The 19975-nt window shown below is 37.3% G+C and overlaps 1 protein-coding gene and 1 long non-coding RNA gene across 2 annotated transcripts in view; one reads left to right on the plus strand and one right to left on the minus strand.

Annotated features, from left to right (window-relative positions):
- LOC126951340 (uncharacterized) overlaps positions 1–19975 on the plus strand; it is a 98159-nt gene that overhangs the window by 38019 nt on the left and 40165 nt on the right. The window lies entirely within an intron of this gene.
- Positions 5152–9883, minus strand: SOSTDC1 (sclerostin domain containing 1). The gene is made up of 2 exons (XM_050785389.1): positions 9130–9883; positions 5152–6579 (listed from the first exon to the last, which is right to left on the minus strand). Exons 1-2 carry the CDS (start codon positions 9332–9334, stop codon positions 6164–6166), a joined length of 621 nt encoding a protein of 206 aa, XP_050641346.1. The 5' UTR covers positions 9335–9883; the 3' UTR covers positions 5152–6163.

A 19975-nucleotide genomic window follows, 5' to 3' on the forward strand; every position in this document is an offset into this window, starting at 1 on the left:
TAAGTTCCTATCATTTAACTCCCACATATAGGTGAGAACACGCAGTATTTGGGTTTCTGTTCCTGCATTAGTTTGCTAAGGATAATATCCTACAGCTCCATCCATGTTCCTGCAAAAGACATGATTTTGTTCTTTTTTATGGCTGCATAGTGTTCCATGGTATATATGTACCACATTTTCTTTATCCAATCTGTCATTGATGGGCATTTAGATTGATTCCATGTTTTTGCTATTGTGAATAGTGCTGCAATGAATGTTTGCGTGCATGTATCTTTATGGTAGAAAGATTTATATTCCTCTGGGTATATACCCAGTAATGGCATTGCTGGGTCTAGTGGTAGTTCAGCTTTTAGCTCTATGTGGAATCATCGTAGTGCTTTCCACAATGGTTGAACTAATTTACACTCCCACCAACAGTGTATAAATGTTCCCTTTTCTCCACAACCTCAAAAATAGCAATCGGTTATTTTTTAACTTTTTAATAATAGCCATTCTGATTGGTGTGAGATGTTATCTCATTGTGGTTTTCATTTGCATTTCTCTAATGATCAGTGATATCGAGCTTTTTTTATATGCTTGTTGGCTGCATGGGTATCTTCCTATGAGAAATGTCTCTTCATTTATTTCAATGGGGCTGTTTGCTTTTCTCTTGTAAATTTGTTAATGTTCCTTATAGATGCTGGATATTAGACCTTTGTCAGATGAGTAGTTTGCAAATATTTTCTCCCATTCTATAGTTTGTCTGGTTACTCTGTTGAAAGTTTCTTTTGCTGTGCAGATGCTGTTAAGTTTAATTAGATCTCACTTGTCAATTTTTGCTTTTTTGTGATTGCTTTTAGTGTGTTTGTCATGAAATATTTGCCCATTGCTGTGTCCAGGATGGTATTGTCTAGGTTGTCTGCCAGGGTTTTTATAGTTTTGGGTTTTACATTTAAGGCTTTAATCCATCTTAAGTTGATTTTTGTGTATGGTATGAGGAAGGGGCCCATTCTTCACTCTTCTGCATATGGCTACACAGTTATCCCAGCACCATTTACTGAATAGGGAGTCTTTTCCCCATTGCTTGTTTTTGTCAGCTTTATCAAAGATCAGATGGTCATGGATGTGTGACCTTATTTCTGGGCTCTCTATTCTGTTCTATTGGTCTATGTGCCTGTTTTTGTACCAGTACCACGCTGTTTCGGTTACTGTAGCTTTGCAGTATAGTTTGAAGTCAGGTAACACGCATATCAAACTCTTGATCAGTTTTAATGACAATAAACTTTGGTTTAATATGTCTGTGCCACTGATAATGCCATTCAATTTAGACATCTGTCTCAGATGTAAGTACCTAATCCCATTCCTAAAGATGAAATCAGTAATACAAAGTGACCCTTGGTTTGCAGTTACTTAAGTTAGAGGTAAATATTTTAAGTTTTTTCACAGGAAATCTCCCAAACTGTTTTGCTAATTAACAAAAAATAAATCCTTCAGCAAGTGACCCAAATGCAGATGATAAACTCAGTTTAGTTTGCTCTGGAAATAATTATGCATTCAGTTTGGTATTAATTCATTTTAATCAATTCTTGAACCTGAAAACCAAAACATTTTCCCTTTGAGATTTCAAAATTCCTCAGTAGTTGTTACCCTATAGCTCTTCAAGACAATTTGCGAAATATGCAGGAAAATGCACCAAATGTGAAATTAGCTATTACATTAAGAATGATGCACCAGTGGAACTCAAAATGACACTGACAAACACAGTGTCTTTTGGGATATCTATTTCAGTGAGTCTCTTTGCGGATGCAACAGAGATTTCTGGTGACCAAATGTCTACCTAGTTCAGAAATCTAGACTCATTTCCATTCAACATAGAGCTATATTTTAGTAGGTTCCAATGAAACCAAGATGAGAGTCATCTCCATCTGCCTTTGAGGGAAGGAAACATTCTAACAAGAGAATGCTGCTTTCTCACACTGAGCATCCTAAGTCATCTCCCCGCTGAACTACTTCTCAGTATATTCAAGGATTCCATCAAAACCTTGCCATACATTTCATTTTTTATTAGTATGATATGATCATATAAAGCATATAAATGCTGAATTTAGGGAATGGAGTGAATTTTCATTTTAAGATTAAAAAGTACTTTTCAGAGTTAAATCTAAATCATGTTTTAATTCCAAATATAATGAATTATATTTCGATATCTAAAATTTCATGGTGACTGCAAATTGAGAAATTTGCAAAATACTAAATTTAAGCTTTGAAAAGTTTTAATTTTATTCAGAAATTTGGAAGTTTTCTGATTTGGCTGCTGCTAAATATTATTCTCTCTACTCATGACTTCTTAATATAACTATTCCACTGAGCATCTATTAAAAACATCGTGCTCAGTAAACAGATTATGTTACATAGTAAAAAACACATTTTAACAGTATAGTAGATATTCAATAGTGATTTATAGGATGGATGATACTGCAAGATCTCCTGGCAAAACCTTACTCATTTGATAATAGAGCAGAAATGAATTAAGGCTCAGTGTCTTTTATTTAACATACACATTCTAATTTTGGTTGCTTTTCAAAAAATATATAGTAAAATAAACATGGCCAGCAGCGTGTTGCCAGTTATTGGTTGGTTGTAACTAACACAAATTAATAAATATAAATGATCTGTAGTTAAAATATTAACTTTTTTGCAAATATATATATATGTGTGTGTGTATATGTGTCTGTGTGTGTGTGTGTGTGTGTATATATATATATATTTTTTTTTTTTTTTTTTTTGAGATGAGTCTCGCTCTGTTGCCCAGGCTGGAGTGCAGTGGTGATCTTGGCTCACTGCAACTTCCACCTCCCGGGTTCAAGCAACTCTCGTGCCTCAGCCTCCCGAGTAGCTGGGATTACAGGCATATGCCACCATGCCCAACTAATTTTTGTATTTTTGTAGAGACGGGGTTTCACCATGTTGGTCAGGCTGGTCTCGAAATCCTGGCCTCAAGTGATCTGCCTGCCTCAGCCTTCCAAAGTGCTGGGATTACAGGTGTGCACCACAGTGCTCAGCCTGCAAATAGATATTTTTAAAGGTTATATGTCCGTGTTTGGCTTAAGTCTAGCATACTATATATTAGTCATTTGTGTATATGCTATTAATTTTTCTTTCATTCTTATTATTGATATATATGTCAATGTACACTTATCTATAAACATCAATATATTTATGTCTATTCATTTGTCTATGTGTCTGTGAAACCATTTGAAGATATCTTTGATGTATAGTGGCCAAAGTAAATTTAATAAATTAATAATTCATTAAATTTAATATGCTTATTAAATTTAATTAAGAACACCTCTAAATTTCTATCATTTCATGGATAGATTTTATGAATGTAAACTAGAGGTAAGAATATGCTAAAATTATCATAATCTACCATTTTGAGATGATAGTTACTAAGGTGATAGTAAAATTATGCAGTTTATCAGATTGGAACACATGAAAGTAAAACACAAAAGATATTTAGCAGTTGAGACACATATGATTTTTAGTATTTTAAAATAATAACTAGAAAGTTATTCTTTCTTTTGGCTTTTAATTTTTACTTCACTGAGACACTGATTTTATTCTAGGCCTTTCTTATCGACTGCTGACCTTTTCCTGTCATTTGATGTTAAAGATGATACAATGAATGCATCATCAATGTAACATGGCCTGAAACAGATCAGTAATTGAATGTGATCATTAGAAATAGATCCAATTTTAAACTTAGCAGAGACTACAGAAGTCTTATTTATAAGCTTCTTTTATTACATTTCTTTTTTCTTCATATATTTATGGTCCATTTGCTAATACACTATTAGAATCAAATCACTGAAGATTTTAGCATTTTATTATCACCAAAACCTTTGTTTTAGTAAAACACAACAACATAGTCTTCTTGATTGTGAAAAGCTGTTGTCAGATCAAGTCGTTTTTATGCCTCAGATCTTAAGGCACACTAATTCTTGAGACCATCTCTAAGGTCTTCTGTAAAAGGTGCTGTCTTATTGAGAAGGAAGAAATGGCCAAAGTGTCTGTATCTGAAGTTTTCTGTGTTATATTACATATCCCACATAGAGGATGGACAGGTAAATTAGACATATGAAACAAGACATATTTGGTATATTCAACCTATATTTATTATGAATTTTTCATGTAGTAATATGATGATATAATATGAAATAATTTAAGATGCTTATTAAGACTGAAAGAGAAATCAGTAGTAGGCTATTATTTGTTTCTTTATTTGGTGGTATAACAGTTAGCATTATTATAAAATCTAGAGGTTCTTTTTAGATGCTTCTACTTCTCACAGGGAAGCAACAATATTAATGTTCTTGTTTAGCTTAGTATGCTATATGTAATTTACATGTGATTTTCAGACTTGTAATTACAAAAAGAACAATCTACTACAAAAAAAAGTGCTAAGGAGTCTTTCATGCTCAGCATCCCAAAAGGCAAAACCCAGGAAATATTACCAATACATCATGAGCCTCTTTGGTTTTCTTCATTTGGAGTGATGAAGTCAATCATTTGATTGAATTGACACAACCGTCCTTCAACTGTATAATCTGCTTCAAGAAACTATGTTGCTTAATATAACAACATGCCAACATTGAAAACACTGAAAAATTAGCTTTTGTTTCCTTTTTTTATTTCATGTTTTTGGTTTGTGGGCCATGCAATAGTATTCAATGTTCTCCAACATAAGATATTGATTTCTTCACAATTCCTTCCTTTCTCAAATTTAGCTGTACATTGAGATCATCTGGAAAACTTTAAAACCTACTGATATTTGAGCACTACCCCAAGAAATTCTGATGTAATGTGGATGAAAACCTGGGCACTGGGTCTCATAATATCTCCCCCAGGTGATTATAATGAGCAGCAGACTTGGCATCCACTGGTGTATGTAAATTTGATATTCTCATGACTACTCATTGCTGGATTGACACCCAAGTTTTGCAACCTCCCATTTACTGAAGAGGTGGACTCCATGTCTCCCTCTCTCTCCTCTCTTAGAATAGATACTTCTGTCAAAGCTTGAATGTGACTTAGAAAACAAAAAAGCAATTACCCTTACACATTTTATTCTACAGTTTTTGCACCCTTTATACATGTTAAAGGCAACGACAATAACTTTTAGCAGTGTTTATTTTTGTTAAAAGAAACCAGTTGAATTGAAGGTCAAAACACCTTCTGATTGCACAGATTAAACAAGAAAGTATTACGTATTTCAACTTTACAAAGCATCTTATTGATTTAAAAAGATCCATACTATTGATAAAGTTCACCATGAACATATATGTAATAAGGAGAGTAAAATAATCATTTTACATATCTACAACATGTATTTTCATATTTCAAGGTCAACCACAAGTCATATAGGAAAATATTTAGGTCCATGAAAAAGTTCCAAAACATTAAAAAATTAACATTTTGAAAAAAAATCACATGTGAAAGCTCATTAAATAATAACATTGACAAATAAATAGTTAATCAGCTTTACTTATTAGCCGCTGCCATGCATTTCTGGCATTCCATTCCAAGCTAGGGTCAGCATGCAGTGTATAATTTCATACTATGCAACTGTAAAGAGCTACAGGGCTTATTTTTGAAGTGAAATGTCACAAGGTCTTTCATTCTCTTTCAAAGGAAGATCACTCATGGCTGCTAAACTGTTCCCATGAAGAGTACCAAAAAAGCACCTTTCTGAAATGTTGCTGCGAAGATTCATGACAACAATTTTTTTTTAACCTTTCTGTTTTGAAGGGGTTTTGTTTAGGATATGGGATGGGCCAGTAGATGGAGGGTATCTGAGAAGCCCTTTTCTGTTTTAAAATATAATGATTCACTGATGTATATAGTATCAACAGTCTTTTAAGAACAATGAGGAATTAAAACTACAGGATACGTGGAATTTAAATGCAAATTGTATTCATGGATATACCTACATCTTGAAAAACTTGAAAAGGAAAAACTATTCCCAAAGAAGGTCCTGATACTTAAGACAGCTTGCTGGGTTTGATCAAAGCAGAAAGCATATACTTTCAAGTGAGAAAATAGCAATGGCAGGCTTGAGTTTTCCAAGCAATCAAATCTGTAAAGCAGATGGTTACTAGTAAGTCTAGTTATGGGAGTCTGAGTTCTAACTCATGCTGTGCTTGCTGGATTTGCTGGCTCTTTTCCGCTCTCTGTGATGCTGGACGGGCTTGGCAGGTGACATGCTCTCAAAGTTGTGACTGGACTCATTGTGCTGCCGGGTGTACCTCTTGCACTTGCAGGCAGTGACTACTGTGATTTTGTAGGTGCGTGTGCTGCCATCTTGGCACTGCAGCTGGATTCTCTGGGTACGGGTTTTGTCATTGACACACCGCCACTCCTGGGAGCTCCTCCTGCTCCAGTACTTTGTTCCATAGCCTCCTCCAATCCAGTTAGGGAGCACTGGCAGGGGCAAGCACTCACCAGCACACACCAGCTCCTTCAGAGGGCTGATGCTGGTGCACTGGCCATCAGAGATGTATTTGGTGGAACGCAGTTCCCGGCAACCCACTTGAACCCGAGCTGCAGGAAACAAAAAAGAATGTGCATCAGAGACAAAAATGCAGACGAAGACCTTTTAAAAAGTGCTCCGCAATGACAAAAATAATAGCCAAATGATAGAAAATTGCCAAATAGAAAGTGAGCACCTACTTTATTTTCACAATGAAAACAATCTGCCTGGATAGGATGGAGACACTTTCATGAAAATCATCAGTTTACATGGCTATAACTTTTTTGGGAAAAAAAATGTAGGCCCGATTTTTTTTATATATATCATTAGCTGATTGCTTATTAGAGTGTTTGAAAATCCAATTTTCTTAGTCTCACTCTCCAATAAGGGGTTAGCAGCTCTTCCATTTACGTGTAAATATTCATTATTCAATGAGTTAAAAGAGTATACTTTAATATTCTCTTTCTCAAGGGTCATATTGGTTAATGTCTGCAAGTGCTTTCAATTAGGCTTTTAAAAAATCTGTTGAAAAGAATGTGGTAGGGCCATTGAAATATTGTGTATAATGCATATGCTCTCAGTAATATTTTATTTCAATTTTAGACTTTCGCTGCAGAGACTTATACATGCATATGTGTACAACATCTGACATTTTGCATATCAAACTTAATAACTATGTTTTAAACATAAATTCCCAAACTATATTTTAAAAAATACAAACAGTAAGATGTTTGAAATGCAAAATGCCACCACAACTCAAGATTCGAAGAATATAAAAGCCCCTAAATCAGGAACGTATGGTTGCCATAACAACTTGGCTACATTTCCATGAATTTTATGGCAGAAAAATGCCTAACATGTCTGATTTACAACTGCAAAAGGAACCACGGTGTTCATTTCCTGAATATTGGTCATGGCAAACTTTTTGTTTTAGTTATTTGGATTTGATAGGTATGTTCTCTAATTGGCTGTGTCTTGTTACATGCCTTATGTAATTAAAGCAAAAATTAATCTTTAAATATTTTAAGTTTTCCTAACCCTTGCTTTGTTATCTAAACTTGAGGAGAATTGCTTATAACAAGCTTGAAAAGAAATCAAGGCTTGCCAACCAGGAAAAAAAAAAGGATGTTTAAAAGTGCAGGCTGCTGACATTTTACAAATAGAAATGATAAGGGACACTGAAGTGGTTCTACAAAGAGTACTGAAAGCTAAGTCAAAGTAGAACTGAATCAGGAGTTTCACTTCATCTCTGTATCCTAGTACTTCTGAGGTAAGAGATATAGCTTAAGGGGAACGTGACATTTGCGTAAAAACTTACTTATATACACATGCATGCATAGAAATCTAGAATTGTGGGATTAAAATGTAAAGCGTAAATTGTTTGGTTGGACAGTGTGCTCAGCGTGCCTGATTCTGCCTCCAGCTCACCTTCCTGCAGCTGCCTCAGGAATGCACCTGGAAATAGCCAGAAATAATTTTGACTTGTCAAGCTTTCTGTTCCTGTGTATATACAGATTTGGCATTTTCGCAGTGACAGTTCATTGACAACGAATACCCACCACATTGCTCAGTAATCTAATAATAATCAGATATGTCCTGTGTACTTAAAAGCAACCATCTTCATGAAAGTTAAAACATCTTAGCTTTCTTAGACATTAACAGTCATATTTGGTTTGACTTTTCAAAGGTCAAAACTACTTTTCATAGTTGAATGGAGTGAAGAAGGAGAGGCAAAAGATTTGTGTAAGATTTCCTGTTCACTGTTTCTCTTTCTCCCTCTCTCTCTCTCTCTCTCTCTCTCTCTCTCTCTCTCTCTCTCTCTCTCTCTTAAAACCTGATTATTAGCATGTGGCCTCTTCTAAAGGAAAAGATGGAAATAAAAGTTAGGGGAAATTTGAATCCCCCTAACCAGTGGTCAATTCGTGTGTCAACTAAGCTGTTGTTTTAAATCTCTTAAGTTACAAAAAAGTCCCCAGTCTGCCACAGAAATATACAATTATCTAAATTTTGAATGGGACAACAAGGAATTAGTTTAGAAAAATATGATTCTCCAAAATTTTTAGTTTATCCCTCTTTTATATTGAGCTTCATCAAAACTTTTGACTATCTCACTAGACATATTTTAGAAATCCAATGTAAACAAATTTTTTCTCCTGGAAGCTTCCTTTTTTCCTTTGTGATTCCCTATATGTATTTGTGGATGGTAACTAATAATACATGTTAGCTACCTTTATACACTTTACCAAAATTGCATACGCCCTGAAATAAATTGACAAAACAACCAGAACTTGAGCTATCTAAAACTATACTTTTTAAAACTCTCATTTTGCATGATTTTGACAGAACCATAGTTTAATTCCTGGAAATGTTTTGTTTGTGGATGTTTGATAAAACTTCAGTCTGTGCTTGCATTATTAAACCACTCTTTTAGTTAGGTTAACTTTAAAATCACTACATAGGGAAGAATGCCAGCCTACGCATGCGGCAGATTACTCCCAAATTGTTTCACAAAATATATATGGTTCAGGTTAGTTACCAATAAAACAATTCTACAGCAATGTGAGCTAATGCTACCAGAAAAGAAAAAAACAAACAAACCTGTACAAGTAAAACACACTTACTGTTCCGATCCAGTCCAGTGTTACTGAAATGCCTGCCTCCATTTCTGGCTTGATTCATCGTGCTGTTGCTGCTGGGGTGTGCTGGAACAGGTTTAACCACATGTGAATAAAGGATTTCTGTGGCATCATTTTTAAAAGCCAAACAGCTTTTCATTAGGATGCATGCAAGGGGAAGGAGATAGAAATGAATGGCAGGAGGAAGCATGGTGAGTAGAGGATTTGCTTGGCTGAAGAGCTGGTTAATTCCTTTGCCTCTGCTTCTGCACTGTATCTGTGAAATTCCTCCTCAAGCTTCCCTTTATATATCCACAGAGGTTTGGCGTTCATTCAGGTGTAAAGTTGTGTAGAGCTTCAGAGTGAAAACACAGAGAAGGGGTGGGATCCCTACATGACCCTGCAAAAGAATTTTACCAATGGAAAAGAAGACTGCAGAAAAGGAGGAGCTTGGTATACAAATTGCCTGAAATTTCAGAGTTGGACTTCATCACTTGTCTGTGAGCCGACGCAGGCAGGCACATTCTATATCAACGACAGACTCTCCTCTGCCATTTCCTTTCCTGAGTCTAGTTAACATTCGGGTTTAATTTAAACGAAAATACATCGCTGTTCCTTTGAAGAGACTGGCTTTCCCACAGTTCTATACTTCCCTCAGATTTTAGAGTATTTGCGTCAGGAAGGGAGTTCTTCCCAGGTAACAGGAGGAAGTCGTGTGAGTTTAAATATTGTAGGACTTGCATGAAGCACCTAGTTAGCGAAACACTGCTTTCTCTCAAGAAGCAAACCAATATTTTTTTTTCCTTAAAGCAAACCAATATTTTTTTTTTTCCACAGAACTAAAACCTGCCCCCTGGACATGCTTAAATAATGCAGCTTTGATCTGCATGAACTACTGTGCTGCTAGGTAAATTATTGCCAGGGGTTCTGTGTGGAGAATAATGAGCATAGTTCTGTCTACATTAAAGTAAGTAATACTCATTTTCATCTTAAAAATGTGTCACAAGCATTAATATCCATAGCGCTGTTTTACATAAAACAAAGCCATTTGTGACAGACTGCTTAGTGAATCCAAAATAATTTTTTCTAGATTTTTTCAGAACACAGAATCGACTCATATTTACTAAATATTTTGCTCATTACTTTCTTTGACTCTGCTGCCCAAGTAAGAAACCTATTTTTCTGAATTACTTTACCTACACCCAGAACACGTGTTCCATTAATTAATTATAGGCCACTGATAATCCCTTTAAAACAGTCATAAAATTCTATTTCATGATGGGACATCTCAATTGGAATAACTATTCTGAATCACCTTTTCAATTATAAATCCATTTTTGTCCTTTGTGTGGCTACCTAAGTCACCTAATTTTGTATCTCTTTTCTGTATAAGCTTTTGTCCATTGTAACTGCTATTCACTTATCTGTCTGTCTATCTATCTGTCTGCCTACCTGAATTTCTCCATAGAAGCACGACTGACATTTTGCAAGAGACAGTTCTTTATTATTGGGGAACTGTCCTGTGTGTTTATCATCTTCCCTGGCTTCTACCAACTAGACGCCAGTAGCACCCCCTAGTTGGTAACAAAAATATCTCCAAACATTACCAGATGACCCCTATGGGGTAAAATCACCCCCAATTTAACCACTAATTATCTATCATCTATCTCACTACAAAAGCAAGTAAAAATAAGAATAAAGGAAAAGTATTATAATACCAATAAATTATTGTTCTTTTTTAGGACAGCAATTGTACTGTAGTTTTGTTTTAAAACAATTACTGCTTCTCTATCAGAGGTATATACTGGAATATCCTTAGATGAAATGATTTTATATACTCTTTTACATTATATGGAATAAGCTAGAATAAGCTTCAAAAACAATATGAGGAGGTTAGAGGTGTGAGTGGCAAAAGATTAATTATAAGTTGATGGTTGTTAGAGCAGGATGGTAAAGTATTATATTCTGTTTATTCTTGTGTATGTTCCAAATTGTACATAATAAAAAGTTTAAAAACCAGACTCAGACAATCAATTTAATGGACATATACTCCCTACTAACAATATATCTCTATCCTAGATTGGATAAATAGTCATTTATTCTAACATCCTTCCTGGAAAATCATATGTCAGTTTATTTTGTGCAAATGGAGATTACAGGCATCCTTCTAAAACACTAACTATGAAGAATTTCTGTCCTACTTACCAAGGGACTTGATATTAATTACACAAAGCATGTTAATATTAATCATTGACCTACAGACCCAATGCCTAAAGGAAATTAAAAGGTCAAAATAATCTAATCTGTTCCTCACTGCTTTTTCTTTTTTGTGTGTCACGAGCAGGGGGTATTTTAATTGGAATTTAATTATCAGGTTGGGCTAATGAGGTTGACCAAACTCATGCACAGTTATTAAATCTGCTGCACCTAGTATTTTGTAGGCTGAACCTTAGGATATCACCTCAGGCAGAAGCAAAATTAGAAGAGAAGGCAATGTCGTTGTGCATGTGGACAGGACAAATTCAGAGTTCTTGGGCCCAATTTACCTGACAGACCTCTAGAGAACTACTTTGAGGCTGGGTGCAGTGGCTTCTGCCTGTAATTGCGCACTCTAAGAAGCCAAGACAGGAGGATCGCTTGAGCACAGGAATTCGAGACCAGCCTAGACAACATAGTAAGACCTTGTCTCTGCAAAAATATAACAAAAACTAGCTGAGCATGGTGATTCATGCCTGTAGTCCCAGCTACTCAGGAGGCTGAGGCAAGAGAAACACTTGAGCCTGGGGTGTTGAGGCTGCAGTGAGCTGTGATAGCACTGCAACACTCTAGCCTGGGCAAGAGTGAGACCCTGTCTCAAAATAAATCAATAAATAAAAAGAAAGAAAACTACTTTGCTAAAACAGAAATAATCATAAGTTTAATACTTAACAGTTATTCTGATCAGTTTAAAAGAGCTCCATTAAAAATAACCACAAACTATTGCTTCTCGGCCTTTTGGCTAAGATCAAGTGAAGGATAACCACAAACTATAATAACCCGAGAAGAATGAATATAGATATTTAATATTGAAATTGATTCTTTCTCATCTTCAGGCATTAGTATGCACCTGTTATTCCCTTTGCTTATAACACTCTTCCCTCACCCTCTTCCTTGACTAATCACCTACTTTTCCTTCCAGTCTCAGTTTAGACGGCACTAGCACTGAGAAAACTCGCCTTGGCCTCTCTTCCCTCTATCTGCTCGTCTCAATCCAGCATACATGTGTCAGAGCAGCTAGTTACCTGATGACTTGGCAAGACCTATGAAAGAAGAACCATTTCTATCTTATGGGTATTGTGGAATAAGTGGTTAAATTAAGTATTTAAGAAATATAGAAAAAATATTCTTTCATTAAAAAGAGATTGGCTAGTATTTGTGGTAGGCAGTCGCTAAGATGGCTCCTAATAATCCCCTTCTCATGATATTCACATCCTTGTAGCAATCCCCTTTTCTTCAGTGTGGAAAGAACTTAGTGATTAACTTCTAATTAGTATAACATACTAACGTGATGAGATGTGACTTCTATGATTAGGTTTTCAAAAAACTGTGACTTCTGTCTTTCTGGCTCCTCTCACTCTCTTGCTTGCTTTGGTGGAAGCCAGCTACCATAATGTGTACTTCCCCACAGGAAGGTCCATGTAACAAGGAACTGATGCCTGTGACCGACAAGGGACTGAATGAGGCCCTCAGCCAAACAATTGAGAATTCCATCAACAATGACATGGGTGAGCTTAGAAGCAAATCCTCTCACAGGCAGGTGAGGCTGCAGCCCTGGTCTACAACCTGAATGCAAACTTTAGGAGAGACATCAAACCAGAGGCAACCACAAGAACTATGAGATAATAAATGCTTGTTGTTTTAACTAAGTTTTGGGATAATTTGTTACATAACATAATCAGTACAATGTTATTTGTAATTACGTCATTTTGTGAATAATGCTAGAGCCTTGAGAGTATCAGATGTGGAATCATTAGACACGGTGACTGTGCATCTTGCACTCTTTGGGAGAGTGTTAAGACTTATTTTCTGTTCTCAGCTGTGCATCATTGCAAGAAAAATAAAATAAAAATAGAAAATTTTGTTAAAGATTTATTTTATAGACCTCAGCTGAGCTATCACTGTGGTGGCATTATTAACAATCAAATAATGGTATTAGAATTACTACTAGCAGTTTGATTTGTAAAAGCCGGAAACCAATTATGATTTTCTAAATAGTATCATTTATCATATGACTTGGAAATTGAATTTGAAAATCTGAATTTGGATCTGAAATTGAATCTTAGTTCTACCATTTACGATATGTATGAACTTGGATATACAGTTGATCCTTGAACAACACAGGTTTGAACTGTGAGGATCCACTTATACCTGGATTTTCTTCCACTTCTGCCAACCCTGAGGCAGCAAGACCAACCCTTCCTCTTATTCCTACTTCTCAGCCTACTCACTGTGAAGACAGTGGAGATGAAGACATGTCTTATGATGATCCATTTCCACTTAATGAAGAATAAATGTATTTTCTCTTTCTTACAATTTTCTTAATAACGTTTTCTTTTCTCTAGCTTACTTTAAGAATAGAGTATATTATATATATAAAACTTATAAAATATGTGTTAATCAACTGTTTATGTTATTGGTAAGGCTTCCAGTTGACAGTACACTATTAGTAGTTAAGTTTCGGGGGAGTGAGAAGTTATATGTGAATTCTCAACTGTCCAGGGGTCAGCTCCCTAACTTCTGTGTTGTTCAAGTCGGTTATACTTTCTGAAACTCTCTTAGTCAGTTTCTTCATCTACAAAACATGACCATGCTTACCTACCTCACAGAGGAACAAAAATATATGAAAATGTCTAACACAAAACCTGGCACAGAAGAAATGTGGAAAAAATAGCCATTTAATATGAATCTAGGAGCACGGTTTTACATTATAGCCTTCAAATTATAAACATGAGTTTGGAAAGACTAGAGAAGTCTGAACAAAAATATGATTACCTTATTTAAGGTAAAGAACAAAAAGCTGAGAGAAGGGAGATTTGTTTACGCCAAAAAGTAAGAGATAATAGATAAATGTCATTAGGCTTAAAAAAATTAGTCTAATTGTTTCTAATTTTTAACACGGGATGCATCAGAATACAACAGCACCCTTTATCTCCAGGGCATGCGTTCCAACACCTCCAGTGAAAGCCTGAAACCAGTTCTGAACCTGACTGGCATCATTTGGAACACATTTCTGTTCATCTCTCCCATCCAGAAATTTAATGCCTTTTCCATCTTAACTAAGCGTTTATCATGTACTGTGGCTGTCACTTGTGTGGTTTGAAGGGCCACAGCAAAACTAGCAGGAATTTTTTTCTTCTTTCATGGATTGAAGGTTCTTTCTTACCATAGATCTTAGCAAACTCAGCATACAATTTTTTTTTCTTTCTCTATTAAGTCAAAAACTTTCACCTTTTCACTTACAGGAAACACTTTACGACTTCTCTTTGGCAAACCCGAATTGCCAGCATCACTACTCTTGCGCTTTGGGGCAACTATGAAGTAAAATAAGAGTTCATTGAGCACACAGCACTTTGATGCACAACAGGCGATCTGATAACCTAGATGGTCAGTAAGTGACTAATAGCACTACTCAGAATGGTGTGGAGTTTCAAACTTATCAATTGTTTATTTCTGGAATTTTCCCTGTAGTGAAACCAAGGAAAGCAAAGTCACCGATAAAGGGGATTTCCATATATATAAACAAAAAGCATTTACTGAATACAAGAATAAACTATTACTGCTCCTTTCTGGCTTAAAACTATTCTGAGAGTTCCCCTTAAGAGAATAGCACCTGTTAAATGGAAAAGTGATTAGCTATTATAAGTTTAGAAAAAACGCAAAAACTACCATAGAATCTTTATTCATAAAAATCCTTAAAACGAGAATGGACTAATCACTTTCATTCATTTCATATTAGTGTATATTGTGCCCAGTCTTTTTAAAGATGGTGTCATCCAGGCAAAGCTGAATGAGACATGAAGCCTACCCTCTCTTCCTGTTCCAGAAAGTTCCTGGTTAGAATTTTACTAAAGGCACTCCCCTTAACCTACTCTTCCTGTACAATTTTCTTTCTTTCTCCCTCATCACCTTCATTAGTTGTCTCTTTATTTGTATTTTGTTTGAATGCTTGCTAGTCTTATTTGTTGAATATAATGTTTCTTTTATTATAAACCGCCTCACCATGAATAACATTAATTTAGAGAACCCAGCTTACAATGCCCTGTGTAACCTGATATAAAACCCAAGTGAATCTCAAATCCAATAGATGGAGATCTAGATAGGGTTCCTCCAGTCTCCACACTATTGACCTCTGGGCTGGAAGGTTCTGTTGTGGGGGATGTTTAGCAGCATCCCTGGGCTGTACTCACTAGATGCCAACAGCACCTCCCCAACCCAGAAACTTCACAAGCTCTAGGGAGTAGGTGAGGACAGGAGGGACAGGGCTTCCATCCGATTGCACAAACTAGCGCCAGTAGGAAGTTGTCCTTTTTACTTCAATTTATTACATTACGCAATAGGAATCAATGCCCTCATTCTGTGCATTCAGTCCAACGGTCCCTGAACTAAATCTGACAAAGGCTGGCAGCATATTAAATATCCTGCCCCCAGTGGTGAATGCAGATTGGAATTAGTTTCGTTCCACCGGCCTAATAGTTGGTCTAAAACAATGTTTCTCCTGAGAGCCTGTTAGATATGCAAATTCTGGGCCTGACCTCAGACATGAGTCAGAATCCCTTGGGCTGGAGCCCAGGAAACTGTATTTTAACAAGCTTTCCAAGTGGTTCTTAAGCATGCTAAAGTTTGAAGTAAACTGTTATAGGATATACACATGCCCTCATAAGTGTGGCCTAGACTCATGATCTCCATGAGGATTGCCTAGTCTATTTAACTGGGCCTGTGCTCCAAATACTTCCAGTTTGCAGAATCAAATGGAAGCCCTGCCCTGAAGCTCCGCCCTCAAGGCCCAAACCCTAACCTGTTTGCTTCTGCTATATTTATTTCTCCCTAGGGACTGGATACTCTCAGTGTCCCTCAGTGCTGATTAATGCTTTGTTTCACAGAAACGGACACAGAGAACCATAAAAATTACTACCTACAGTAGTACTGTCACTCATTAGAAATTCTGGAAGCCACTTCTGATTTGTTCAGAGATCAGCATTGACCCAGATTTAGGTAAAATACTTGGATCATTGTGATTTTGGTTATTGTCCACCAGACTTAATGACATCCCACAGTCAAACTGGGCTCCTAGCCCTGGCCACATACAGTGTTGCTTCACTCTTCCCTGAGGGGTCCCTTATTTAAGTACCAGCAGGCTTCATGGCAAGGCCTAAGTCAGTTATGTTCTTACATCACCGGTAGAGACTTGGGCTTAGAGACTTTACAGTGTGAAGTTCCCTGGTGTGTCAGGATGTTGGAGAACCCAAGAATTTAGTAGGATTTGGCCCAACAATACCAAGTCTTTCCTGGAAAAAAAAACAGTCCTTGCAGAAGTTTCCAATTTCAATTTTTTTTTTAATAAAATAATTTGCTTCCAAGTTATATACAAGTGGAATCTGTGGTGTAGGGCAGGGGTCACCAACCCTTGGGCTACAGACCAGTATTGATCCATGGCCTGTTAGGAACTGCACCACACAGCAGGAGGTGAGCAGCCGGGGAGTGAGCATGACCACCTGAGCACCTCCTCGTGTCACATCAGCGGCGCATTAGATTCTCATAGGAGCGCGAACCCTATATAGTGTGAACTGCACGTGCGGGAGATCTAGGTTGCATGTTCCTTATGAGACTCTAAGGAAGGCTTGATGATCTGAGGTGGAAGAGTTTCATCTTGAAACCATCCCCATCCCCGGCCCCATCCATGGAAAAATCATCTTCCAAAATAGGGCCATGGTGCCAAAAAGGTTGGGGACTGCTGGCGTACGGGGTTTCACAGCAACAGCATAGCTGGAGTGAGGGGGTCAGCATTGGGAAGGAAGGAAATTTGACTCCATCGATTGGAAAGTTAGGTTGGAACAGATTATTGACTACAATTTGCTTTGCATTTGAGAAGTTTGGACATTCTTTGTTAGACAATGGAGAGCTATTAAAGGATGTATATGTGTAGATATGTGTGTTTATTTTTCTTCTCCCGAAGGGAAAGCAGAGTGTAGCCTCCACCCAGGTCAAGTGATAGAAAATTTCCAATATCAGCTGAGCACAGTGGCTCACACCTGTAATCCCAGCACTTTGGGAGGCTGTGGCAGGCGGATCACCTGAGGTTAGGAGTTCGAGACCAGCCTGGCCAACGTGATGAAATCCTGTCTCTACTAAAATACAAAATTAGCCAGGCTTGGTGGTGCATTAATCACAGCTACTCAAGAGGCTAAGGCAGGAGAATTGCTTGAACCCAGGAGGCGGAGGTTGCAGTGAGCCAAGATCACATCACTGCACTCCAGCCTGGGGAGACAGAGCGAGACTCCATTTCAAAAAAAAAAAAAAAGAAAAGAAAATTTCCAATATCTAGAAGTTCCTCTCCTGTTCCATTCTAGTAACTACTTCCTATCTTCTCCCTAAAATAAACCACTCTCCTGATTTCTGACACCAGTTATTACTTTTGACTGTTTTAGAAATTGATATAAAAAAGCTGACTTTTTTTCACTGTTGTGTAGTATTGCATTGCATGAATACCCCACAATTTATTCATCCAGTCTACTAGATTGTATTGATGCCAATTGAGGCCATTATGAATAATGCTCCTATAAACGCTCCTGTACCTTTCTTTTATGTATATGGTCATACATTTTTGTTTGATATATATCTAACTGTGAAATGGATGCAATATAGGGTGTGTGTGTGTTCAACTTTAGGAGATAATGCCAAAGAGTTTTCCAAAGTTATTTTAATAATTGAAATTTCCTCTAGCCTTGACAGATTTGAAACAGGGACAATATCAACACTATGTTTTGGGATGCTGAATCCAGCTGCAACGTGTAAGATGGTTAGGTGTGGTTATATTAGAACACAGGGAGGGGAAACATTATTGTGAGAGCCCAGGTGAAAAAGAATATAATCTTGAACTTGAAGGAGAGAGGAAAGGCTAGGACAGAGATTAGAGATACTGTGGAGTTTAGGTTGGTAGATAATTGGAGAGGGAGTCCTAGGTGAAAATGATGTTTTAAACCTGAGTGAATGGGAGACTAGTGTCAGGAGAAAGGTGTCTGGGACAATAATGAGTGTGGGCTGAGTTAAGATGAGGTTAGTTTGCTGATGGGAATCTAAGGGAAGATGTCTAAGAGACAACTAGAAATTGTATTAGCCTGTTTTCATGCTGCTGATAAAGATATACCCCAGACTGGGCAATTTACAAAAGAAAGAGGTTTAATTGGATTTACACGTGGCTGGGGAAGCCTCACAATCATGGTGGAAAGCAAGGAAGAGCAAGCCACCTCTTACTTGGATGGCAGCAGGCAAAGAGAGAGAGCTTGTGCAGGGGAATTCCTCTTTTTTTTTTTTTTTTTTTTTTTTTTTTTTTTTTTGAGACGGAGTCTCACTCTGTCGCCCAGGCTGGAGTGCAGTGGCCGGATCTCAGCTCACTGCAAGCTCCGCCTCCCGGGTTTACGCCATTCTCCTGCCTCAGCCTCCCGAGTAGCTGGGACTACAGGCGCCCGCCACCTCGCCCGGCTAGTTTTTTTGTATTTTTAGTAGAGACGGGGTTTCACCATGTTAGCCAGGATGGTCTCGATCTCCTGACCTTGTGATCCGCCCGTCTCGGCCTCCCAAAGTGCTGGGATTACAGGCTTGAGCCACCGCGCCCGGCCTGGGAATTCCTCTTTTTAAAAACATCAGATCTCGCAAGATTTATTCACTATCACAAGAACAGCACAGGAAAGACTTGCCCCGTAATTCAATTACCTCCCACTGGGTACCTCCTACAACATGTGGGAATTCAAGATGAGATGTGGGTGGGGCACAGTCACACCATATCAAAACAGAGCTCAAGAATTTGTCCAGGGTGGGGAGAGCATTAGGGAAAAGACCTAACGGATGCTGGGTCGGTAGGTGCAGCAGACCACCATGGCACACGTTTACCTATGTAACAAACCTGCACATCTTGCACAGGTACCCCAGAATGTAAAGAAAAGAATCTGTCCAGCTACTGAAGCAATTTCATAAGGATGTTTTTCTACAACATTATTATGATAGACCTTGGTTTAGAAACCTATTATACTGGTTTAAGACTTTCCTTTATATATCTACAGTCACCTAATCATGCTCCTAGATTTTAAAATTTCACTCCCTATGTTCAGTAATTCTCAAGTAGGATGAACTATTGTGTAGATGTATTCGTACAGGCTTATAAAATGTATACCCTCTGTTTTACATGAAACCATAAATAATACACGTTTCTCAGATCTCCTTTTATATTGCCCATTTACCTACTGGCTTAGTTCAAGTTTTCAACATTTGCCTGAACTGCCATCCTAATTTCTTAGCTCATCTCTTGCCTTCCAGTCTCATCACCCTAAAATGAACTCTCTGCAATGAGATCCAGAATGATCTTTGAAAAATGCATATGTGAACATCTCATTCAAAAATTGTTTGTTGCCTTTACTTGCATAATAAACAAACACCTTCATGAGCCAGCTACTCTGATTTCTTGCCACTCCCTTATTTATATTTTGTGCTTCAGTAGTAGTTTCTCATACTCATGACTCTATTTAATGCTTTCATGCCTCTGCATATATTGTTCCTCCTGCCTAGAACACCATTCCTTCCTGTAAATGTTGTTGCCATA

The sequence above is a fragment of the Macaca thibetana genome, chromosome 3, assembly GCF_024542745.1.
Source record: "Macaca thibetana thibetana isolate TM-01 chromosome 3, ASM2454274v1, whole genome shotgun sequence".
Classification (NCBI taxonomy): Eukaryota; Metazoa; Chordata; class Mammalia; order Primates; family Cercopithecidae; genus Macaca; species Macaca thibetana.

Bases quoted from the DNA above. Each gene is read 5' to 3' on its own strand.
- SOSTDC1 (XM_050785389.1), bottom strand. From the start codon at position 9,334: ATGCTTCCTCCTGCCATTCATTTCTATCTCCTTCCCCTTGCATGCATC. The intron at 6,580-9,129 runs GTAAGTGTGTTT...TGTTTCCTGCAG, and splicing joins CACTGGACTGGATCGGAACA to CTCGGGTTCAAGTGGGTTGC.